The 25,863-nt window shown below is 42.3% G+C and overlaps 3 protein-coding genes and 1 non-coding gene across 5 annotated transcripts; 1 reads left to right on the top strand and 3 right to left on the bottom strand.

Annotated features, from left to right (window-relative positions):
- Positions 1-4,356: 4,356 nt before the first annotated feature.
- TRNAL-CAG lies at positions 4,357-4,437 on the bottom strand. The gene has a single exon. It is a non-coding gene; the product is annotated as a tRNA-Leu (tRNA).
- Positions 4,438-5,458: 1,021 nt separating this feature from the next.
- LOC101785743 lies at positions 5,459-12,059 on the bottom strand. Of its 2 annotated transcripts, none has more exons than XM_004960668.3 (9): positions 11,688-12,059; positions 9,731-10,579; positions 8,478-9,244; positions 7,988-8,267; positions 7,682-7,903; positions 7,025-7,198; positions 6,743-6,931; positions 6,495-6,608; positions 5,459-5,989 (listed from the first exon to the last, which is right to left on the bottom strand). In XM_004960668.3, exons 2-9 carry the CDS (start codon positions 10,430-10,432, stop codon positions 5,693-5,695), a joined length of 2,745 nt encoding a protein of 914 aa, XP_004960725.1. In that variant the 5' UTR covers positions 10,433-10,579; positions 11,688-12,059; the 3' UTR covers positions 5,459-5,692. The 2 variants fall into 2 exon arrangements, with proteins under 2 accessions (XP_004960725.1, XP_004960726.1); XM_004960669.3 differs by lacking the exon at positions 11,688-12,059 and adding an exon at positions 11,107-11,220.
- A 4,531-nt stretch (positions 12,060-16,590) lies between these two features.
- Positions 16,591-19,999, top strand: LOC101785067 (adenylate kinase 4). Its single transcript, XM_004960667.3, has 6 exons — positions 16,591-16,794; positions 17,769-17,914; positions 18,004-18,123; positions 18,250-18,417; positions 19,075-19,164; positions 19,635-19,999. Exons 1-6 carry the CDS (start codon positions 16,692-16,694, stop codon positions 19,731-19,733), a joined length of 726 nt encoding a protein of 241 aa, XP_004960724.1. The 5' UTR covers positions 16,591-16,691; the 3' UTR covers positions 19,734-19,999.
- Positions 20,000-20,861: 862 nt separating this feature from the next.
- On the bottom strand, positions 20,862-25,627 carry LOC101784674 (probable aspartyl aminopeptidase). The gene is made up of 11 exons (XM_004960665.3): positions 25,453-25,627; positions 25,216-25,354; positions 24,968-25,046; positions 24,559-24,761; positions 24,306-24,378; positions 23,939-24,025; positions 23,670-23,825; positions 22,509-22,685; positions 22,300-22,374; positions 21,969-22,109; positions 20,862-21,325 (listed from the first exon to the last, which is right to left on the bottom strand). The coding sequence occupies exons 1-11, from the start codon at positions 25,526-25,528 to the stop codon at positions 21,104-21,106; spliced, it is 1,428 nt and encodes a 475-aa protein (XP_004960722.1). The 5' UTR covers positions 25,529-25,627; the 3' UTR covers positions 20,862-21,103.
- Positions 25,628-25,863: the final 236 nt, after the last annotated feature.

Genomic DNA, 25,863 nt, shown 5'->3' with positions numbered 1-25,863 from the left:
GCGCCACTAGCCATTACAACCAGGACTAAAGAGCTCCCCATCGCTGGCCGTCAGTGGTGGCCTTTTGACCCGGGACTAAAGGCCCTTTAGTCCCTGATCCAAAGACAATCGGGATAAAAAAAATGTTGGATGGAAGGTCTCTTCTCTAACAGTGTTGGTAATACCAATTGGGACTAAAAGGTTTTGCAAAAAAAATATTTAAAATTCCTAGGAGGCTTCCACAATTTTTTACGTCAAATATGCGCGTGCGCGCTGTGTGGGATTTAAACCCGCAACCTCTTAACTCGCGCGTAGCTTTCTTACCATCTCACCCACACAATACATCTAACTAAGTGGGGATTAAAACTCTTAGGGGCTTTAGTCCGGGTTTGTAATGTAACCAGGACTAAAGGTGATTAAAGTCTCTTTAGTTCTGGGTAAAAACGATCGAGATTTTTGTTGAGAGTGAAAGGTCGTTTCTCTACTAGTAACCATATTCAGGTTGATGATGCATGGTTTACTAAAAAAGAAGCAAGTGCAAGTCGCATCTCGTTGACGGATTGCCTTTTAGCAGAAGTTGTATTTGGACAGGGAGTTGTATGCAAGATCATCGAGATCAGAAAATTTTACTAGTATCGTTCCAATCGGCGACAATTGCAATACAGTGATTCACTAGCATATCCATTATTGATTCCAATACCTACGGTAAGCTAGCATGAGATGAGCAACATCCCGACTGTAAATAGCATAGGAACCACAAGTAGCAAAGAGATGCCAATAACACCACGACGATGATCACATCATAGTCCTGCAAATCAATCCCCTCTGCTTCCTGCCCTAACTCTCCACCTCTGCCTCCTCGTCAGCGACCTCGAAAGCCCTTCTCCTGGTACTGCTTCTTCATGTCCGCGTCGAAGATCATCATCCTCTCAAAGACAGCCTTGGTCCTGGCGTAGCTGTCACGGAACACCTCGAGTCGAAATGGGCGACCAATAATAATAATGCAAGTTCTCTCGATGCGGCTGACCGATTTTCTATCGGTCCAAATTAATGACTTAACATAACGAGGGATATAGGTACCTATGGGTCCTCACCAATTAAGATACTGACCGGACCTGATAAGTGGGCCCGTCCGACCAGAGCGTGCGGACTGAGGACATGAAGATACTTAGAGTACACGACAAGGCAACTAGACAGTTCAAATCTACCCGGATATCGTACAACGCGTACTGTAGTCCGACTCAGATTACCTTCCATATAACTACTGAGTAGATTAGATTCAAACCGACTTGTAACTCTTGGACGTCAGCCTATATAAGACAGCCAAGGGCACCCCCGAGGGCAATGATCCAATCCCAACAATTCCAACATCCGAACATTAAGCAATACAATCCACCAACCTACAGAACGTAGGGTATTACTCTCCGGAGGCCTGAACCTGTAACCCTCATGTCCCTCCGTGTTCTCGCGATCACCTTCAAGTTCTTGGTTTCGCAATCGCCCTCACCTACAAATCAGCCACTTGGTAACCCCCTGATGGATTACCGGGCTTATAAATCTGACAGTTGGCGTGCCAGGTAGGAATGATTGTGAGATCCTCCCCAGCGAGCTCAATGGCATCTCGTCCCGACGTTATCTTCCCCAAGAGCACAAAGAATTTCCTCGCGCTTGCCCACCCACCCGCACCGCAGTCCTCAGGCCGAGACGCGGCCGCAATCACCGCAAGGGCGGCTGCCACCATCAACCACACCCGCGAGATGTGGCTATAGTTGAATAATGCAGTGCTTAGTGCTTAACTATGGTTCTTTAATTAATACTGGATGGACTTGGATCCTACAGATCATTTAGGTTTCTCCCTGCATAGCTTCAAGATAGGCATCAGTCGGACAGAGTCACGTATCAGGAACAAATCGACCGGCCAGACTCCGGAATTTGGCATGGCCGCATGGCAATTCTTCAGCGAGGCATACCTGCGCTTCTCTACTGCACTCCGACGCGCCGCCGACCACTTTGACCACCCAGACCTGACATCAGCTTCGTCAGCAACTGTTCACCGATGGCTATCCACTCGGATAGGACGCTGCTCTCCGACTCGACCACAAATCAAGCTAAATTTTATTTTTAATTAAATATTTTATGACTTCCGTATACCTACATACGCCTCGGCTCCTCCATGTCTCCGTGACTTTCGCCGACTGCCTCGGCTCTTCTGTGTCTCTGTGACTTTCGCCAACCACCTTGGTCGCACCATGACTGCTTCTACAGCTTGGTCTTTCCACTACATGGGTGGGCGGGGGCTACACACCGCGGGTGCCCAGCTCATGTTGATGCTTTTCTGCACAGTTTCGACTATTTTGTGGCTTGTCTGTCCCTCTTAACGATTGCTAAAGTATTCAGGTAGCACACGCCTTAATCCGTGAAACCTTGACTCATCCTGCGCATCTCCTATATGCGAGGATCAGGTCAGCCCCAACGCTATAGCCTGAGATAAGCCGTCCTCTCCATGAGTAGTGGTCAGCAAGGCTAGGTGCTTAAACGTAACAGGCTAATTGCTCGGGGAAATTACACGACCTACAAGAGCAGGACATGTAAGAATTTACTTCTACAACGAATTAAACTTCCGAGTTGTTCAATTATTAAATGATCTACACTATGCTACATAATGTTTGTATTGTCCTTTTACAACTTAAAAACTACTTGGCGTGCCGCCCGGCCGACCTCACTGGCTCGGGGCGGGAGGCGACTTGGCGTGCTTCCGCGGCTTGTCCAGCTCCTAGGCTCAGGGGCTGGACGCCGTAGATGACTCGGCGTGCCTCCCGTCACTCAGCCAATCTTTCTAGCTCGAGGCGGGATGCGACTCGGTGCGCCTCCATAGCTCCGCCAGTCCTCGTCCTCAGAGGCTGGGCGCCTACTTCAGGTAGACGTGTCTCTATGGCTCCGTCAGTCCTCATCCACGGGGGCTGGGCGCCTACTGCAGGTTGGCGTGCCTCTGCGGCTCCGTCAGTCCTCATCCTTGGGGCTGGGCGCCTATTTCTGGTCAGGCATGCCTCCGTGGCTTCGCCTATCCTTTTGTTCGGGCACTTGGACTTGCTTCTAGGATCAACTTTTACTTCTTTTTTGACCATTGGACCGATTCTACTAATCGCTTCAATGCTCGGGGGCTACTCCTATGGAGTGTGTCTTGCAACGACATCTATACCCTTCGCTTCGACTTGTTGGATGCCTGACATCCATCAACTCGCCACTCGACTTCGCTCTGCACGTTGGCTCTGCGCTCACTCGGATTTTCTTCTTTTTTGAGCACTGCGCAGCCTCTCCGACACAATGACGCCATCGCAGCTTCAGCCGACCTCATTTCAAGCTTCGCTGTGATGACCTCAAGTTCCTGTTCGCCTACACATCGCTCTAGGGCTTGAGGAATATGGGTACCCCGTGGATCCTCACTGACCAGGAATCTAGCTGAACCTGACAAGTGGGCCCGCCTGACCAGGGCGTGCGGGTCGAGGATATGAAGATACTTGGAGTACACGCTAAGGCAACTAGATAGTTCAAATCTACCCCGATATCGTGGAACGTGTATTGTAGTTCGACTCAGATTACCTTCCATGTAACTACTCGTCGGAGGCCCGAACCTGTCTAAAACCCTCGTGTCCCTTCGTGTTCTTGCGAGCACCTTCGAATTCTTAGTTTCGCAATCGCCTTCACCTACAAATCAACCAATTGGGTAACCCCCTGGTGGACTGTCGGGTTTATAAATCCGACAGTCCAATGCATTATCTGACCTGGGTTAGGATTTTACTCTAACGCATGAGTCCGCAAGTGATAATGATTCGATGGGTCCCAGGGCGGATCCAAACCTACCATGTCGGGACTCTCCTCGTCTTCCTCCTCCACCTTCACCCTTTCTCTTCTCTTAGTTCTTCCTCCACCTCTTGCAACAGTGGAGCTTCCAAGCTGGGGGTGGGGGTAGCCCCCACGCTAGATCCGTCCCTGATGGGTCCATCGTGAATATAGTGACTAGAGAATGATAGTGCTATGTAAACAAGGAATAGTGAGTCTAACTCTAATTAAACCGAAGTCAATCAAACTAAACCATGAGAATTGCATGTTACATTGTACACGTGCTCACATGAGCTGCTCCACTGCCCACACTTAAATTCTTTCTGCATCAAATCTTAACCCTACAGTTCATTTGAGTATGCTGAGCTTTAATTAGAGGGAATGCCAAAGCAGCGAGGAAGACTGTTGGAGGCATCGCTGGGGGGTACAAGATGACATACGGGATCACATGTCATAGAACAACTAATAGCATACAAAGAAATTTCAAGGAAAATGTTCCTCACTAAAATCTACATCCCTACCAAAATAAAAAATCCTTGTCAAGAATGGGATTCGAACCCATGCCCTTTCGGACCAGTACCTGAAACTGGCGCCTTAGACCAACTCGGCCATCTTGACTTATCTGATCAGAGTTCGTATTACGTATTTAAATAAGTTAACTATAATATGCATACATAGTTCACATTCTTTCAGAGTAACCGAGTTTATAAAAACATCTACGCTAAATCCTGTGATCCTACCAAACTAAGTGTTATTTTGGCCACGGGAAAACATGGGCCGTATAGGATTTGAGCTTCAAAATAAATTCAGCTTTTAACCACGTTATTGCTTTGCCTAGTAAAAAATTGGGGTTGGCTAGTTTGGCTGAAGGGGGAAAAATTGTGGCTTGCCACATACACAGTTTCACTACACTTATGGAATCTGATGTTTCATTTAATCATTTTTATACTCGCAATTATATTTACTTTACTTGAAATTACAAGATCAAAATGAGTACTTGTAACGTGCAGACGAAAATAGCAGTGAACTAAAAAGCATTGACTGATCTAATAAAAGAGAACGGAGGAACTGTAGAAGAGGCATACCATTTCAAAAAAACTAAAAAAAAAAAGAGGGCTACTAGGGGGATATATAGGGCGCTGATTGATTACTCAGGAACCCACCAACCCTATCCTGAGGGGGCACCCACGCAAGGCATCGGTGCTTGTGTTATCAAGGCCAAAGCACCGGCAGAAAGCCTTTTTTTAGAGAACCAGAAACACGTGATTAAGTGTCCCCTGCAACTCGACCCCACATGGAAGGGAGTGCAGTATGGTTTAGGGTTTTAGCCGCACAGGACGTGCGTTTTGTTACGTGGGAGCCCCTCCCGTAGGTCATCACTTCACCCCCCGCTGGTGGGACCCACTTCTCAGCTCGGCCATATAAACTAGTGATGCTCACTGCAGGTAAGCAGTGTGGGATTAAAGATTCTCACTGTGCCACTCACTGAGGGTAGAGTGGATGGAAATGGGCTGCCCTGCCCTGCCAACGCATTGGACTCAGCTCCGGCCTCCGGGCTGTCCAGGAGGCTTGCTTGCATTTAGTATTTGGGCCAGAGCTTACCCAAGTAAATGTCTGATGGATGAAAGGTTCATTCAGATCACAAAAAAGTCCAACCTCTTTTCTCTGAACAGCCAAAAAAATCACACTGGAACACAGAACAGTTTTGCATTTAGACAAACCGAATTTATTAGAACTCAACCCTAGCAGCTTCTCCTCACTTCCTGTTGCTTGTGACAAAACATACATAGACTGAAATCCCTCGCATTAACTAGAACCATAGAGGGAACGGGAACTTATATATGTACAGAAGAGAACCATAGAGGTGCTAGCCCTACTGGTCATCCAGCCTCCAGACCTCATGGAGGAGCCTGTACCTCGATGTGCTCGAGTTGCTGATCCGCTTCAGCTTTGCAAGCGGGTTCGACAACGTGTTGGAGATGAAAGTCAGTGGAGAGCTCAGTTCATCCAGCTCGTCGTCGCTCGTGTTGGACTTGCGAAGGATGGCGGAACCGCTCTTCCTGGGATCGCCGATGACGCTTAGAATTGCTCCAGATGCCGGAGGACTATACAAGATTGGTGATGCACCACATGGGATCGAGTGTATGCCCTTGTTGCACTCCAGGTGGTCCTAGCAACAAGGAAGATTGAATGAGTATGTCAGATGGTCAGATATTTTCCATAAACTGAACTGAAACAACCAAAATTTGGCTCAGACTGCATATTGCTATACAGACTTCCAATGTCTGTTCTTTAACTACTGGTAGTTTCCTTCTTGTCAAACTAGCAACCTAACGAACCAATACTCCACTAAATGAGTACAAATTTATAAATATTAAGTTTATAACAATGTTCACATTCAGTTTTTCAAATTTAGTATCACATAAAAACTATTTTGGTTCCCTTGAAAAAGTAGAAGTAACAAAAGAATGCAGCTCTTGTGTTTCAGTCATACTGACTTTAAAATTGTAGGTGTATTAGGAAAACGTGATAAGTAAATATGCAGTTAAAATTTTTCAAAGTAATCATTGTGTCTTATAAAGGGAACATGATGGGTTTTATACCCTTAACTGCAAGCAAATTATGCTCTTAACCTTTGGGGATGTTTAATGCATCTGAAAGTTAAATGAACTAACCTCCAATTCTAGTGCTTCAAGTAAAGAGTTTTGAATTGGATCTGGGCAAAATTCATCTGGTACAAAGCCCACAAGGATATTCTTGATGATTGATGAACTGAAGGTAGGACAAAGCTGTGAAACATGATATGGTACAGTTAGGAACTATAAAAAAGCTCAAAACTGACAAGAAAAAAGGTTGAAATAGTTCATATCAGTAATGAGCAGTTAAATAATCGTAACAGTTTTAAAAAGATAGGCGTGCATGCCTCTTTTCTAGTACTGGTATCCATGAGCACATCCTTGGGGAGCATCAAGAGATCACTCAATGCATTCAGGAGATAGAATGGCTTTCGGGATTCAGCAAAGCCATTTTCACCATCTGCATTCTCAACTTCCGGATAGTCATCCATATCCATACCAAACAAGTCAGTAAGACTTCTGGACCAGCTGCCAATCTGGAAGAAAGATACATGTCATTGGACTGATAGCAAGGAAGATCCATCAATCTATGTCATGTGACCTCAACAGTAAGCATAACTATGACTTACAGCATTTTTCAGTTGGACCCCAGCACCGAAGCTAAATTTCCCAGATGGTATTGGAAGAACCTTAGGATCAGTTATCGGGTCAGACATGGGGTCTGTTGGAATTTCATCATCTGATTCACGTAATATAGCATTGAACATTGCTACATCCAATCTAGCTATGCATTGCTCCATAACCTGTTGAAGGGAGATAATGTTTGGAGTTACTACAAGTAAAGGATTTTATACATACTCCATAATATTTTTCATTCTCAGTGCTGCAAGCTTGAATGAAGATGCAGTTGCATTGAGCAATTCTAAAATGGACAGGCACATCAAGATGAATTTAAGGATCAAAATGCCTTATTCTATGTGATAACATAGATATCATGATGCTTACATTGAATCACATTGGACTAAAAAAAGAAATGTGGTTTTATGGCATAATGCTGATCTACAATTTACTTCTACCTCTAGTAGGAAAGATCACAGAAAAAGATTTGTAATATCTTCAATAGACCTTCCACAGTAATCTAACCAACAAAATTGTTTTTGGTAAGAGAGAAGCATTAACAGTATCTTTTCATGCAAGAAATACCAAATGTGTAATAAAATATTTCTAAACCTACTTTCTTAAAATAGGAGCACGCTCCAGATATTGCTCAATCAGATGAAGCTCACCAATTTGGCCAACATAGGTAGGCATCCACACTCATGTCCAGCTGCCCTTACTGGGCAAAGCCTTTCTGATGCCTCTTTGAAAGCCTTTTTCCATATGTCCATGGATATGGTTGCTTGTTGCTGGTCTCCCACAACAGTAATCCTTCCATAGCTTCTCTTTGCATTCGAACTAGTTTTCAAGTCACTGGTTATATAAGCAGATTGCATATGTGGTGTGAATGTCTGCAAATTAAGGTTCATGTTGCATCAGGTTTAACAAATTCCCAGAAATAAAGGGACATGCAACGAAGGATACAAGAAACAAACCTGCCACCAAAGGGTTTCAACAATTCGTGAAAATATCCATGATTCAATCTTCTTTATTGCAGCTATAAATGTGTCAACATCTTCCCAGTTATCAAACTCAGGGGAAACTAGTTTTCCTTTCTTCCTATTAAGTGACTCCCACATTGATGCAGAATTTTTCCTATATGCCGGTTTGGAACTATAACTAGCAGAATTGATGCCATTTATAGTACCCGATTGCTTAGAAGTTTCAGTAACAATTCCCCGCAATACTACACAGTTTGATAACCAGAAACTCAACCTGATAAGAGAAAACTCATGTCAGTCTACAGATAAATCAATACTCCATGATGCTTAAAATTACATCCCTGCTGTTAGGTAACAATACAAGATAATGGCAAAAGAAAAGTCAATAGCATAAAGTATAAACATTTGTTGATTCATTGCCAATTGTTCTACCATAAAAAAAAGTTATAATTCCTTGGAACAGTGAAGAGTAAATCTCATGCACCTTGCGATATCATATCCGCAAGATTTTGCAACCAAAACCAGCCCAGAGGTAGCACTCCTTGCTGCACTTCCCATCTTGTCTCTTGAAAAGTTTTTTAGTGCATGCACGAAATGCCTGGAGAGCCTTCGTGCTGGTGTATGGACCTTGTTCACTGAGCTACCATGTTCTGCAATTATTGAATAAAGGCCTATCTCAGCAGCAGCGACTTCTCGTAGCTCTGCTTCAAGCAACTCAACCTTAAGTTCGAGTTCTCGAACTTTGCTGTCATTTCGATTATTTGAAATGCGTATTGGCTCCTGGACTTGCAATCCATCATCAGCACTGGTCGTATTCTCATGAGCAATCGCAACATCCTGGGAATCAAATTCCTTCACTTCCTCCTTTTGCACATCAACTTTCTTATTTATGACACTTCCATTAACATCTGGAACTCTCATACTGAACCTCATATTCCTTGCTCTATCAGTAGTTAAAGTGCTATATGTTCTATCCCCAAAGTGTCTTTGGTTGGATTCAGTCATACCATATGCAAATGACATTTTACGACCACTTCTGAATGCATTATGTGGTGGAAGAGACGGAGTTTGCTCTCTGGGCAAATCTGATGAGAGAGACAGATTCCCTGGATGGCCATTTGTCTTTCGGGCTTGAATTGGGTACTTTTCGACTTCTTCACTCCTGGTTTTCGTACTGGATGATGCCATTTCATGCTGAGAATCAAATGTTGAGCTGGTGCCTTCATTAACAGCCAAGCTGATATCCTTCCCCTAGCAAGTTCGAAATAGACTCAGATATGGAAATTGGAGACGGTGTCAAGAATGGTGATGTGATGGGATACGACAAACACAATAACAGAATTACACTGTTTCTACTTTTATTGACGCTTGCAAGCATGAAATTCCTACTTTATCAACAGATATCATGTAATTACTTAACAAGATAAGAAAACATGGAAATAAAAATGGAAAATGAATACATGAAGTATGGACTGTTCTATCAACCATAGTGACAGCTAAGGCTCGCCTTGAGACGAACAATATGGAAGTTCAAAGAATGAATACAGGATGGCACTATTTTGGTAATGTAATAGAAACAGCATAGTACTAACCTCTTGCCCAGTGTTACAATTACAATTCATACTTTTTTAGAAAAGAATGTCTATTCACTATAATTTGGAAAAGCAACTTTTATTTAAAGTGAGATAGACATGCACAACAGTGAATTTCACATCTAAAATAGAATTCTTCTTTTACCTTGAGAGATTCCTGAGATCTATTGCTACCTGTAGGAACAGTTCCACCCGAGCGGTATGGGTACGGAGCTTCCTCTTCATCATCATCAGTGAAGGAAGCAAACTCAGTATCTTCAGTGTACTCCTCACTCATCGTTGCCGAGGCGAATTCCTTTGAATCTTTATCAATTGATGCCTCTTTTGATAATGCATCTCGTGAGGAAACACTTGAGTTATCCCCATCCAATGGCTGGATTCGAAGGTAAACCATGGGCTGGGCATTGCTTTTGAAGCTCCTCTTGGAATTGAGAGGTACAGGGACACTCGAGTCCTCATGAAACATTGCATGCTCTGCCAAGTCTAATGTTGCAGTCCCCAAATGTTGACCCTTCAGCTTATCCCTCCTTGGCTCATACAAGTTCAACTCAAGCAGGTTCTTCTGCCACTTTCCACTCTTGGATGACCCCTCCTTCTGGAAAACAGCCTGTAAGCTTATGAACTCATTGAATTCAATCTTCCCAGATGCAGAACCAGACCCAATTGAAGGAGCAACAGTGCTTGTCTTCCCTGAATTGCGCTCGCCATTTTCCCAGAACAGCACCACGGAGCGCAAAGACTTCAGGGACTCCGAAGGGGGCCAAGGGCTGATTTCTTGGATGAGGATGTTGAAATCCACATGGAAGGCAGAATCCTTCCTCGTCTTGGTTCGGAGACCTAGCACCATTACTGCAGGACTGGATACAGACTGATCTTATTCAGTTGCTCCCCACAGTTTGCGTGGGGAATGAAGGAATCCTGTTCCTCTGTTTGATTCACTCTGACTTATGCAACAAATCAATCAATGGCATGGAGTACATTTGAAGCAAAGTTCCTGCATTCAGTAAGGCAGTGATTACGTTATTACTAACTAAAGGAGAAAAGCAGGTAGCATAACAACGAATTAAGACCATGTGCGAAGAACCCTACAAGAAGCTAAACAGAAGTCCAGGTGAAAGAAAAAAACACCTGTCAACATTAAAGTCTCACCAAAAGCAAATTTATTTCAATCATGAAGGATGGGAGAAGAATTTAAGTCAATCATTGCATTTTACATGAATGCAACTCATTGCATCACATCGCTGCCATAAAGCTGAAGATTGAATCATAGTAAATGATACAACACAATTTCCTTTTTTTTCCAAAAAACTTTGTGAAATAGCACAAGAGGATCAGAACGGGGCTGAAAATGCATTTACAGTAGTGGTGTTTAAACCCTAGCAAGGGGCATTAGCAGATGGATATAATAATTTGGAATCGACTAAAACAAGTGAAAAATAAAGGGGAACTGAGGAAATGTAGGGACAGGGAGAGATCTGGGAGTAAAAGTTGGCTTTGACCAGACTGCAAGTCTGCACTAACCCATGGAACAGCCAATTCCAAAACATGGCAAGCACCAGCACAGTAGCAGAGGAAAAGAAAACAGATACCAGCAACTTGGATTAATCCGAACGCAGCCGGTCTGCAAGAGCAAACCCCCAAAAAGTGAGGCATCAAAGAAACAGAGCCGCTGGAGAGAAAATGAGGCTTTGTGGGTGAAAAAGGCCGGAACTTTACCGACACCCAAAATGCAATGTAAAGCAAAACTGCCACGCAACAACCCAAGAGGACTCAGTACGAGAGCTATCAATGCCGATTGAATGCTAAATCAGCTGAAGCAAGTTAGGACAACCAAAATGCAGTACCAAAAAAAACCAAGAAAAAGGGAGGAAAGGGAGAGGACTGAGTACAGGGCCCAAACCAATCCATCACATTAAGTCACTCAGTACTCTGAAAAACAAAAACATCTTCTTCTTCAAATCGTTGCACTAATGAGGAAGCGCAGAGACGGAGGCATGAATCGAATCGAGGTCAAATGCGGGGAGAAGAAAAATTAAAGGATATGAAAGGGGCCTCGGGCAAACCAAAGTAAACGCGTCAAGAACATCAGTTGCTGCAGGTACCTGAATCTAGCAGGGGCAGGCTAATCCAGACGCAATGCGACGAACTGGGAAAGATTGACGGGAAGGAAGCATCGGCCGGAGACGACCGCTCGAGTTGGGAATGATTGGGTTGGTGGGCGAGTGCGTTCGTGGACGCGCAGTCTGGGGTGTCGGTGGGTGGGGAGAACAAGGCGCTGGATACAAGAAGCCGGCCGGCCTCCTCAGCCTCGAGGAGGAGGAGGAGGAGAGATCGTGACCCGAAGCAAAGCGGATTAAACTATTCGGGAGGAGGGGAGAGGAACGGAGGAAAGAATCTGAGCGAGTTTTCTTTAACCGAAATCTAGGCGAAGAGCGCGTGGATTTTGGGAGTTGATTTGGAGCCTGGAGTTCTGGAGCAGCAGCGGAAGAAGTCACTCCTTCATTACTTGCCAATTATTACTTGTATAAAAAAGGTCTTGGCTTTTTCTTCGTTCCTTTGCTTATTTTTAGCACATGTCACATCGAATATTTAGAGTATTAAATGTAGACTATTTACAAAATTTATTATATAAGTGGAGGCTAAACGGCGAGACGAATCTATTAAACCTAATTAATCCATCATTAGCAAATATTTACTGTAGCAACACATTGTCAAATCATGGACTAATTAGGTTTAATAGATTCATCTCGCCGTTTAGCCTCCACTTATATAATGAGTTTTGTAAATAGTCTACATTTAATACTCCTAATTAATATCTAAACATTCGGTGTGACGGGTGCTAAAAATAAATCAGAGGAACCAAACCAGACTTCAGTAAAGGGGTACTGGTTTTACGGCAAAGTTTGCTCTCATAGCGCATTTAGGATGCATGGGTAGATATCATTTAAATTTCTTTATCTTTTTACGTTTTTCTAATCATAGACCGGATGAAACAACACGTTATGCTACAATGATCTACCCATTTAGGCCTCGTTCGTTTTCACCGGATTGGCCCAGAATGAGGTCCATTTCGGGTGGTTTGAAGTGGTCCGGTTTGAAACTAGACTTGTATTGAAAGTGTTATTCGTTTTAGTCCCGGAACGAAAACCGGCCTGGATTGGAATCCTTCTACATTAGATGACTCGGATTGAAACCATACCTCCTCACCCCTGGAATGAATCCTAACCGGATTGAGTGACATGGGTGGAATCACTCAAACCGGACCGGACCTGGAAGTAATCCTGGCTGGAATCCAATCCTGATGAAACGAACGAGGCTTTAAGTTTTTTTATGCGGGGTTTGGTTTTACGTGTGCTAGAGGATGCAGGGCGTGTTTGACAGCCACGAACGGTCATGCCACACATGTTGCTCGTCACAGCTATGGCGCTGATTTTCGACACCGTATTTGTCATGTGAATTTTCTTTGTTCATTGGTTTTTTTCATGCTGCTCCCACACTCTGCGACTCCTAACCAAGCAACAACCACGATTCTCTGTGGCAGCTATAGGTGTAGTGTGCCAAATGATGATCGGGATCCAAATATCCTTATAGTTCAAGCATGCATGGAGCGCTAGGTGGGTCAGGTCATGTCAATGATCAAGTCTAATTAATAAATTTTTCAAATCTAACACTACAAAGTTTATGCATCCAAACATCTTTTCACAACAAAAGCAATTAGTAGAACCATTGCATTTTCCAAAACTTCAGGGACTGTCATGCCTAAGTCAAAAAAAATCCATCAAGATTAAAGGGCATTGATTTGTCTCGTGAAACATCATCTCATCATAGTGCACTGTCTACAAGACCCTGTCAAGATTGGAAGTCAACGCAGGCTCTAGCTGAGACGAGACGTCGATCGTCAGGAACAAAACGATATAGGGAATGTCGGGTCACGGACGGCTCGCAGCGAGAAGCACGCCAGGATCGATCGAAAAGCGTCGCAGGCTCTGCCTCTTTGTTGCCGCAAGCAAGCAAGGAATGAGTACGTGTGCAAGCCACGGAGAAACATCATTCAGCCGCGTGCTGCCACGCCACGAGCATCTGATCTCTCTCTCTCTCTCTCTCTCTCTCTCTCTCTCTCTCTCTCTCTGCACAGCACAATACCGGCCCATCCACCTCAAACCAGCAGGCCGGGGTTATTGGGCCTTGCAGGCAGTACTCCTTCCATCGGAAGTGCTGGCAATTGCTATGATTTCACAACCTTTACAGCATGCACGCTACCTACAACAGATGAACAGCATGCACACTACCTTCCTCAAAAAAAGATAAACTCAGCTCCAAGACAACATTCGGTATGAAAAATGACTGACTGGTCAATGGTCATGTAATCAGCGCATGCACACATTAATTAGTGTTCAATTACAGGTACAGATGAGGGCGTGCTATGAGGTTCAGCTTCAGAGTTGGAACATGCAGGCAAATTAACAAATATATAGATGTTGTATGGCACACCTTCCTTTTAACCGCTATATATCAGCACCAGGTTGCAATATTGCAGCGGGCATCGCAGCAAGACATCAGCATCTGGAACACAAGTTGCGTCTATGCAGATAGTAGTTTGCGTTTCACGTCAAATCTGCTCAATTTCTGAGTGAAAATTGTCAAGTGAGGACTGCGACGACATTAAAATCGTCTCCGAATTTCGTTGGTGACGATCACACTGAATGAGGAACCCAGCAGTGATCCGACCGTCCATGTGGCTTCTCTCTTTGCTGTAGGAAGTACAATACTACAGTAGCCAGAAGGTAGGAACATTATAGTCTCGTGTTCTCTTCTCTGCTCTCGCGCCTTCCTAGTATTGTTGGTTACAAGTCAGAACATTTTCAATAATTATTCAGTATCATTCTTTGATTGCTAATGTAAATCTATGGGCTTGAACATCTGTATCTTTTTCTTCCCGCAATCGTATTGGTCATGGCGGATTAGCTCTTGTCGTAACCTGTTGGGCTGTCCATTCAGTTCCAAAGCGTTGCTTGTTGCCTGCTAGGAGATACACATTACAACGCCACACACAAAAGGAATGCTAATCGAAGTTTCCAAGTTGGAAGGTAATTTTATTGTTACTTGGTCACCTGCATCTGTTGCAAAGACTATAGAAGAACAAACCTCTTAGTTCACTGTTTCGAAGAGTGACGGTACTGCATTGTCTGAGGAGATTGTTGATGTAAAGCACGTCAAGCCTTGTCCACCACAAGCATCATCAGCTGCTAGTTTCTGCATTCATGATGAGGTTGAAGCATTCCAAGTTGATGACTGGTGTTCACTCAGAACTAATTAACACACACACACACACACACACACACATTTAACTCAGCACATTTGGGGAAGGAAGCTCAGTTGAACCACAAATTACTGAGGCTTCGATATGACTGGGTTTATATGGTGAATCAAAACAAGAATCAAAGGTCCGAACAAATCTCCCTAGGATCTATATCAAATATGTATACCCTGTATCTCAAGTCCTGTTTACTGGACATTCAGTGTTACTACAACGCTAAGGATCACAAGAAAAAAAAATCTGAAAAGAGGTCAAGGAAACTTTGATGAGTGGAGTATTATTGCTCCAGATGACAACAGTTTGAATGAGTAAGACGTGCGCCATTGAACTTCTCTCGTGGAGATACCGAAGGAAAAAAAAACTGTTTATTTGGTGCTGGCCAAAGGCCAGCACATGCATGCATGGAAAATATAGGTTGATTAGGTGGCCACCAAACCTTGGAGTTGGTGGTAGCAGCTGTTTGTTGAGCTTGGGTTTCACAGTCCGATCGACAAGGAGAAGGATGCTCAAACTAGGGATTAGAGAATTAGAGTATGTGGCTGCAAAGACACATAAAGTGACTCCTCAAGCTATTCTCTTATACTACATCATATTTAGTTATTCCAAATGAAATTTGGAACTACACTATGCGAATTAGATACCTTATATGATGTTATGGACGAGTCATTTAGAATGCTTCTGGGTTTTATTTAAACTTAGTGCAAATTCAAATAGACCTGGGGAAATATAGCTGTGAAACATGATTCATGCCTCCGGGGTTGGCAGCCACCTACTACTAGCAACAAATCAAATTGATATCACGATACATGCCATAACCATGTTTTCAGCCAAATCATTCAGGACACAATTAGCGTGCACCAGTCTTACCTACCTCTGGTCCAACCAAAGCCATTGGTCACCAACCATCTGAGTTTGGTTTCCTGCACATATCATTTTTCTTGAACAAATAGCCACCCTTGAACAGGCAACGGGTAAAAAGTTGGTTGCCCATTTTATTTCATTTTAAAATAAGGTTACTCCAATACAGTTTTGTTCTGACATTTATATTAATTAATGAGCCATAATGTTATTTGGCCAGGTTTCTATTTCCTCTCTGAACCCTCCGGTTGGATAAATTCTCTCTCAATTCTTGACACTGTGATCGTTAACGACATCATTTGCTTTGGTGGTCTCTAGCTAAATTGGTTAGATGGCCCTAGTAGCACTCCTCAGTCCTGAGTTCGACTCTCTGTGGGAGCGAATTTCAAGCTGGGGTTAAAAAACTCCTCTCCTCATTCACCATAATCAAAGCACAGGTCAAGGTCAGACCCAGGTCGTAGCTGTGGTTGGTTTGGTGCTTCCTACCTGAGGTAGTTGCAGTGGTCGTCAACCTAGTGGTAATCTCACAAGGGTTACAAACCCCTGTGTAAGGGTGGGGCAGAGGTTCGAGAGTTTTCTCGACCTGCATGAGAAGGTTTTCTTAATTGTGGGTGTCGCTGGTTGTCTTATCATTTAATTATTTTTCCCTAGTTTCCCCCCAAAATTCAAACCCATCTGGTTCTAGCTGAAGCATATTTTTTTCTCCATAATAATAAATAAAAAAAGCGAACAAAAAGAGAAACAGAAAGCGCACCGCGGAAAATTCCGTTTGTCCCCACCTCACCAGAAAGGAAACGGAAGGAAAAGCCCAACAAAACCCCGGACCCGACCCAGCCGAGCCGAGAGCCAGCCAGCTGCTGCACCTGCACGCCTGCGACGCCCCCAACGCACGCGACTCGAGCTCTTCTCTCTCGTTGCGGCGGCGGCGGAGATGGCGGCGAACCTGGAGGACGTGCCGTCGCTGGATCTGATGCACGAGCTGCTCCGCCGCATGAAGTGCAGCTCCAAGCCCGACAAGCGCCTCATCCTCATCGGTACGGAACACCCTCCCCCTGTCCCCTACTTCCAATCTCCCTCCTCCTCGCCGGCGCTCGGTGGATCCGTCCCCACGCCGTTCCTGGTGCCACCGGGAGGGAAAGCCCGTGGCTTGTCGCCGTACTTGTTCAGGATCCGCGGAAAGTTTTCTTCTTTCCTGCGGAACCTGGGTTCTTTCCTTTTTTTCCCCCTGTTGTGCATGTGTAGCAAAGAAATATTGCTTCCTTTTGCGGTGGATGGATTGGATGGGGGAGTTTTGAACAGACGAAAGAGAGAAATTGTGCGCTGATTTTTAAGTCTGGAAATTCAGGTGCCTGAGGCCTCGTGTTGTTTGGTGTTGGTGTTTTTTTTTTCTTCCATATACCTATAATTCTTCAAGGATTAGCGAAAATAGAAAGGGGATATGAGAAGGATGCAACTTTGTGAACACGAGTTAAGATGTAGATCTCGAAAAAAACTGCTACATTCGGATATGTCCTTTTTTAATAAATTTATTTTGCTTTTCATTGGGTGAGTCTGTATTATCCTCCAAGCTTTTATGACACTGAGGTGAACTCCCCTATGCAATTATGTTTTGGTGTTTTGTATTATGGAAATGAACAACCTGTGATAGGGTGAGTAAATAGAATGTAAACAATGTTTGTTCTTCGGTGTTCAGCTTTACCTGGTGGCTTTTTTTCGGTTGTAATGCATGGTTCAGTGGTGTCGTATTGTTTTGGTCTATGTAGCCTTCTTAACATGTTGTTTGACTTGATATGTTGTTCTTACTCTGGTAGTCAGGATGAAAGAATGTAGGACTGTATAGTGAGAGATTGAGGGCCGCAATGCTTTTGTGGAGAGCAATAATAAACACAACATAGTTTAATACATCTTTTGTCTTCTCATTCAGTTCTTGAGTGACAATTTCAACTATTTATTTCTATTCTAAAGTGCTCTTGATTTGGCGAACTTGACAACTCTACGCATCTTGTAGGCCCACCTGGCTCGGGAAAGGGAACTCAGTCTCCCCTTATCAAGGATGAATATTGCCTGTGCCATTTAGCCACTGGTGATATGCTGAGGGCTGCTGTGGCTGCCAAGACTCCTCTAGGGATTAAAGCTAAAGAAGCTATGGACAAGGTAAGTTATCACATCAAAACAACTGGTAAACTACTTACCAGCAGAAAAGGTGCCTTCTGACTCCATTGTCTGATGACTTCCTCTTTTAGGGAGAGCTTGTTTCAGATGACTTGGTTGTGGGGATTATTGATGAAGCCATGAAGAAACCCTCATGCCAGAAAGGTTTTATCCTCGATGGTTTCCCTAGAACTGTCACTCAAGCACAGAAGGTCAGATAATCAATCAATTCCTCAGCTTGAAGAAACATTCTTGTATCTAATCGTTATAACTTATAAAGGCTACCATATTTGATGTAGTATAGTTTGCCCTTCAATGATGTTTAACATACTGTGCAGCTTGACGAGATGTTGGCAAAGCAAGGTGCTAATGTTGACAAGGTTCTGAACTTTGCAATTGATGATGCAATATTGGAAGAACGGATCACTGGTCGTTGGATCCACCCAGCTAGTGGTAGGACTTACCATACAAAATTTGCACCTCCAAAGGCTCCGGGAGTTGATGATGTGAGAACACATTTGGCTGCTTATGTTATGTTTCCATGATCTGTACAGTCTCCCTATTGTTTCTACTTTATACCTGTTTGAGTGTGGACCAGTTCAACTTTCTGCTTCATATACTCTTCAGCTTGCATTCCAATCAGCTATGCTCATGTGGGTAATTATGTCTTGGATTCCAATCAGCTTGCATTCCAATCAGCTATGATTTCCAGTTCATTAGATAATTTAGAGTAATTATGTCTTGGATTTTTATGGTACAGTTCTGCTTGTGAATGCTAGTATTTCTGCTTAGATGGTGTATTGGTTCATTTGGATAGCGGAGTGTGCCCTCGTATTGTTTTAAATTCATTTGTTATCATATCGTTTCTATATGTGTAGTATGCCTTTTGTGCATCCTGTTTCTCAAGGTTTGATGTTTTCATCACTGATATGACCATAGATGAATTCAGCATATATAGATATGTTAGAAAAAAAATAGAAGCTGCACTATCTGGAATACTCTGCTTTCTGTTGTATCCAACTCTTTATTGCTAAGAGTTTGTATAATTTGCCCACAAAATATTTTTGCACTTGTGATTTTGAATTATATTGATACCAATTTTTTTTCCGGTATGCATTATGCTGAGTAGTTGTACACTGATTGCCTTTTCTCTTTTCACTCAGGTCACTGGAGAGCCATTGATTCAAAGGAGAGATGACACAGCTGAGGTCTTGAAGTCAAGGCTTGAAGCCTTCCACAGACAAACCGAACCTGTATGTTATTCCTTAAATGAACGATGCCCCTGTATATTCTTCCGGGAAAAATTTCTATCTACTACAGCTAATATGTATTTCTTAAGTTATGCTACTTGTTTCCTTATAAATATTCTTTTTATTGTCTAAGTGTACCAATATCCTATTTCTTAATTGACATTTTTCTGCTATAATGTATTTTGTATAGTTAACTATGCTACAGTTCTGCATAAAGTCCTTCAGTGATTTGGTGGGACTGGCCTTTATTTTGTCGGAATCGTCCTTTAACTTCGATGCTCCATGCATGTATTTATAGTCATCCTCATGGACCTTCCGTGTTTTCCACTTTTTATTCGTAGTTTTGAATTATGCCATGTGGGTTTATTGTTTATTCTCTTCAATCAATTAAGAAAGTAGAGTTATAAAGAAATTGAGCACGATATTTAACTATCGATCTTATTCCTAATATGGGAGCAATTGGCCTCATCCAGGTGATTGACTACTACTCCAAGAAGGGCTTAGTGGCGAATCTGCACGCCGAGAAACCACCAAAGGAAGTGACTGTTGAGGTGCAGAAAGCCCTCTCATGATGAAGCTTAAGCATGAATTGTACCAAAATCCCTTGTTTGGGTTCCTTCAAAATTTATGCTGACACTGACATCCTGCGGTTTTCGTTTTCAATTTTCCATTTGTGCGGGCGCACCATTTTATCACAGCTTTGACAAGCTCGGGAACTGTCTGAATAATTTCTGTTTCGAATGAGGGAAGCTGTTCTTTTGGTACTAATACTAAGATGATTACAGCAATTCATACTTGGCAAATTTTCTTCTCTGCCTTCTTCCAGTTTGTACATCAATGCTTATGTTCTTGCTCTAGTGCGTGGTTTTGAAGTTGTACGATTACCTTGCGAATGATATGTGAACTTGAATAGTTTAGTCTTTTTTGCATTATGGATTTATGGGGTAGCTTGTATTCTTAACTTTCTACACTAGTGTAGTAGTGTGCTTGCATCCATGCTTAGTCAATGCCTATATGACATGCAAATGCTGTTTTTTTTCTAAATAAAAGTTCGCTCAGCAATTTCACGACTTGGATTTGGCGGACCTGGGAGCCAAGATGAACAATTCAAGCGCAATCTGGATTTGATAACCTTGAGGAGAAACAAAAGAAACTCGGCACAATGCTTGGAGCTGTAGGTGGTTACTGATTAGCCATCCTCTCATACAGGTTAAAACAAGAGATGAGGCACTATCCTAAACAAGCTTGCTATTGGTTGCATGGAAGTCCTGTTGCCATGACAACCAGTTTTGAACAAAAAAATACTGTATCCGTACCAATTCCATAGATATTTCATTGAATATGTAGTTCTCGTTTCATTTTTCACAGCTCTCAACACAATTTTTTTTTTTGCAGTGTGAACATGAAAAGCAATGCAATTAAATATGAACGAATGGCATTGGATATAGAAGTTTTCTTTTCCTTTTTTTTTTTTTGAAAAAATGATCCTCTGATCGAACTAGTTTATAGACTACGATGGAGACGGAAAAAATAAGTCACATCACTCATCAAGCTCTCTACTGTGCGCCAAAATCTACATCATAAATTTAAACTTTCTTTACGAAATCAGAAACTATGTTAGATTTTTTTTAAGAATATTTCTGAATCAAGACATTCGTATAGAAGAAAGATGGGAACCATGCATAGTAACAAGAAATACGAGATTGGAACCTTGCTTTATAAGATATATCTTGCCAATGCTGTAGGAAGCCAATTCAACGAAAATGATTTAAAACATATTGGTAATGGGGTTAGATGATAAATAGATAAAATTTAGAACACAGTATGCCTAATACATCCCCCCAGATTTGTCTTTTTTACTTATTCATCCATTTCGCAGTAAAATACACCTTGCAACATAGCTAACCAAATAGTGTTTCACTACCAAATAGTAAAGTACACCTTAGTAATCCACCTTGACCTTGCTATCCAACTCAGTGAATTCTTCAAAATATGCCTTGAAATGCTCATATGAGTGGCTAATATCATCAACGGCACACATTTCTCTGATGCTGTGCATGGATAGCTGTGGTGCCCCGATGTCAACAGTACGAATACCAACACCACTGGCAAGTATTGGGCCAATTGTTGAACCACAAGCCATGTCATTTCGAACAACAAAATCCTGCAAAAGAGGGTCAATGAATAAGATTCTACCTTGCATTACGTAAGTTTTGATTTTCCATATTTATTACGTTAAGGAATGCCTGCTACTACCAATACTAGCTAAAAAAAAAAAATAGGTAAAAGAAACACTGAAACTTGAAGCATTGTTTGATACCACATTTGCAAAGACAATGTTGTGAAATAAAATTTTAGATATATTATAAAACAAAACCATTCAGTTGTCAATGTTCCTAGTTCCAACAGGATACTAATTCTCATGGGAGCGAAGCATACAAATACAAATAAACAATAATAAGAAGCAATGTTTTAAAACCTAGTACATGGGATCTGCTTAAGATTAACATCAAGGTTACCTTAAAAAGAAAAAAGAATCTTGACCCAAAAAAAAATAATAGGAACATGCATTAGAATCGTATATGGTATTTGATGCATTGGAGCTCATTTAAATCTGTGATCACAACTAGCTGATGAGGCTTATCAAATATGTTAGTCGGCCTTGTAACAGATAAAATGGCTTGCTTATTATAATGTAAATTAATATTAGAACTATAAGGAAGCATGTCAGATTATAAAGCATAAGGTTGAGCAATGATTAGTAATTCACAACTATTATATAGGGGGTCCTTTTTGCATCAACTAACCTGTACAGGTAGTTGGTGCCTCTCAGCAATTTCTCGGAAAATAAATGCTGTCACAGCATTTGTAGCATAACGTTGATTGGCGTTATGCTTGATCACAAGTCCTCCATGCAATTTTGGTTGGTGATTCTCCTCATGCTTGTCCTGGAAAAATAAATCACAAATGATTCAGAGTTGTATTTCTATCTTTTTGACTGAAAACTGTGGGGAAAAAATCCCCACAAGTAAGATCATTTTATAAATATAGGAAAAACAAAAGAGGGGTAATAAGGACTCCTTTGTTGTATTTCTATCTTGATGCACTTATATATGTAAAACGTTGGATAATTCTTACCATATAATTGGGGTGTAAAGCATGTGCCATGTCGGCAGACACCAGAAAGCTCCTCTGAATAGCTTTCTCTAGCAACTGAAAAGTAAAAACAGTTTTGTTATTATCTATTATCAATTTGGAAAAAAAAACTGGTGTGAAACTGCAAATACAGTGGTACGGTGAAATAAAGAATAACAATTCTGAACAGGGGAACACACATTAGTAAGTACCTTGGAATTTGAAGAGTTAAAAGACCCTGTGATTCTTGATAAAGCATCCAACATGGCAGGGGAACCAGCTCCCTGAGCAGAATCAGACCCCACTTCCTCATGGTCAAATAGAGCTACCATTCGCACACCAGATTCATGATCAAGTGAGTGTTCAGCAGAAGTTGAGTCGATTAGCGCCTGAAATAGTATTGGAGAAATAATTATATGATGATTGTATTACAAAAATTGGCAATAATTAGTAACTGCTATTAAAAAGATGATGCCCTCAGCATGACCTGGAAGTAAATGTAGTGTTAGAATCCTTGGAATCATACAAGTACCAAGGCGCAATTAATATTATGAAGAGGTTTGTTATCCAAAGAGAGTATAGTGCTTATAGTAGATAAAGCCTTAAACCATGCTAATTCAATAACACTGAACAGTTACTTTTCTTTAAACAGAAGGGAATCATTGAGTCGAACCAATTACATATAAAAGGTGAGAACTTCCTTTGAAGAAAGAAAAGGAAGGAAAGAAAGGTGATAACTGAGTTGATGTTGAAGCATAGGTTACAATTCATGTTCAACAATATCAAAGGTTACATTCTCCTCCAAAAAGTTACTTTGATATAAGTTTCACTAACTGTTGTTTGCAGTGTTTTTCTCCTTTCATTTTAGATAGGAAAACCTCAATTTCCTGCTTTACAACAGAAGATTTAAAAGATAAACTACCTTAAATTACATAATGCTGTAAGATACATCCGGAATTTCTTATACATAATTACTTCCTCTATTCACAAATATAGGTCCACCTAGTTTTGTGTTAAGTCACACTGTTTCAACTTTGACCATCTATATCTAAATTTTCATATAGATTTATTATGCAAAATACTTTAAAAATATACAACTCTTTTTGTTTAAAATAATATATTTTTATATGGTAAAAGTATTTTTTTTACTTAGGACAAACCTAGATGGACTTATATTTGTGATCAGAAATAAGCCCCCCACCCCCACCCCCACCCCCTAGAAAAAATGAAAATTGCCTGAATCATACCACTGGTGTAAGTAGCTAGCTCTAAACTGAGACTTACATGGAACAATGGAACCACAAAAAGTCACAAGATGTGGTGGCTAAAACAGTAATGAGGTAGCTGTAGGTAAACAGAATAGTAAGGCAAACCTTCAATGAACAAAATGACATGCAAAGGTTGTCAAGCCGTCCTGAAAAAATGAACTCTTTCATGGCACCTGCTACAGCGCTTGGTTGAGTATCACAGAGTTGCAGTTCAAAGTCGCATATTTCATCAGGCTCACAGTTAGCCTCTTTAGCAATCAGCTGCAACAAAAATCACATCAGTGGAACATTCTTCAGAACCCATGGGCTCTTAATGTTTATTTCTTACATGATTTAGTTGAACTGTGAGTCTGCAACACCAAAAAGGAAGATACCTGCAATAGCAATGGATGGTGCTTTGTGTTCTTATTCTCTGATGACTCCTTTGGGCCATTTTCTCCCACTAATTTCTGCATTTCATTCTGCAAATGAAATGATAATGAGTCAGTACTTACCTTCAGCATAAAAAAATATGCCCACAATTGATTTGTGTAAGTAGAATATTCCGGATTAGTTGCAGATGTTATACAGAAATTTGTCTTTCCAATCAATAAACAACGTAGCCAAGCATTCATATTCACTACTCAATCAGATGATTTAGTGCCTTCCTATGAACTATCCAACAACACAAAACTGATATTGGTAACAAATATGCAGATAATAAGGAGAAAATATTAGATTCTGTCAGTGCATTAAAATCACCTTGATAGACGTCGCCAGCACTGGGACAAGATGATTCTGATTGTTAATTTTGAGACCTTCTGAGGAGATAGTCCTGTACATAATGTATACAGGTGGATAACAATTACTTAGTGTTACTGTGACAGACCACACTTTCAAAATGAAAAGAACCTACATCCTGTAGGATAGGTGGTACCACCTCAAGTGACTGCATTATAATAACAAATAGTAACTCGGATGAGATATTTAGCAACCAGAAAATTCCTGTACCAACCTGTCAAGGTGAATAGCCAAAGTAGGAATCCTCAGGATCGGCTCTTGCACCCGTACAAGCTTATGTGCACAAGAGTCCCCGCCATCCCTCTTCTCCCTTATAATCACCCTACCAGCAACAGTAAGATCGCGGTCGAACCATGTGTACCACAATCCACCACCATATGTTTGAACCCCAACCTCAAGATAACCTCCTTTGGTTACCTGCAAATCAAGAAGTGAGATACTATCACTAACTGATCAAAATGTGTATCATCAGCTACTACCTAATACACATTACACAGTAACGCACTTTTGTTCCTGAATAATACACAAATTACCAGTTACACAGATACGTGCTATCATATCAAAATTGCAACACAGGGCATTCAGTTCTCTGAAATCAGTAAGCAAGAGTTGAGGCCTTATACCTTGGAGACAGGCTTGAGCTTGAGGCAAGGGCTGTCAGTGTGTGCACCAATGATGTGGAACCCATTGCCAGCAACGTATCTGCGAAACATCAACGCATCAGCCAAATAATCCACATGACAAACCACTTAGTACAGATTATTTTTGTTTTCTTCTAACGACTATAGAAAGTAGTATGAACTTAAGGAACTCTCAAGAACCAGAGGCTGGTAAGAACAAGGAGGACGGCGAGCGGATCTAGCTGACTCACTTGGCGCCGATGGCGAAGGCGACGATGGTGGAGTAGTTGCGGGTGAAGAAGTACTTGCGGCCGGGCTCGAGCCCCGCCCACTCCTCCCGCTCCGAGAGCTGCGCGAACCCCGCCGCCTTCAGCCGCCGCTTCGCCTCGTCTGCTCCCGTCGGAAGCAACAGCCGAATGGAGTGTCAGCTCAGATCAATCCGCTAGTGGGGGGAAAAAAGAAGAAGGAAAGGGAAACAGGCGTCGTACCGACGGCGTGGAAGGCGGTGGGCGATGCGTTGAGGAAGTCGACGAGGTCGGAGACCACGGGAGCGACGGAGGCCATCGGCGGCGGCGGCGGCGGCGGCGGCGGGCGAAGAGACGGAAGTGTGGCCGGATGAATTGTTCGATCCGATGGTGTGTAGCGTTGGAGTGGAGTGTTCGGCCGTGCGTTCGTACCAGTTTAATATTTCGAAGAACCGCTCCAAGTTTTGCAGCTCTTGTCAAACACCTCCGGGTCCAACTATGGGCCCGTTTGGTTCCCTTTGCTTATTTTTAAGCAAGTGTCACATCAATGTTTAGATACTAATTTTAATTAGGAGTATTAAACCTTTGCTGTTTACCTTGCTTCTACTTAGCTGGGGGCGCAACACGGGCACAAAGTTGGACCGGGAGGTGTTT

This window comes from Setaria italica, chromosome III, assembly GCF_000263155.2.
Source record: "Setaria italica strain Yugu1 chromosome III, Setaria_italica_v2.0, whole genome shotgun sequence".
Lineage (NCBI taxonomy): Eukaryota > Viridiplantae > Streptophyta > Magnoliopsida > Poales > Poaceae > Setaria > Setaria italica.
The sequence above is the reverse complement of the archived record's forward strand: the minus strand, read 5'-3'. Positions and strand labels throughout refer to the sequence as shown.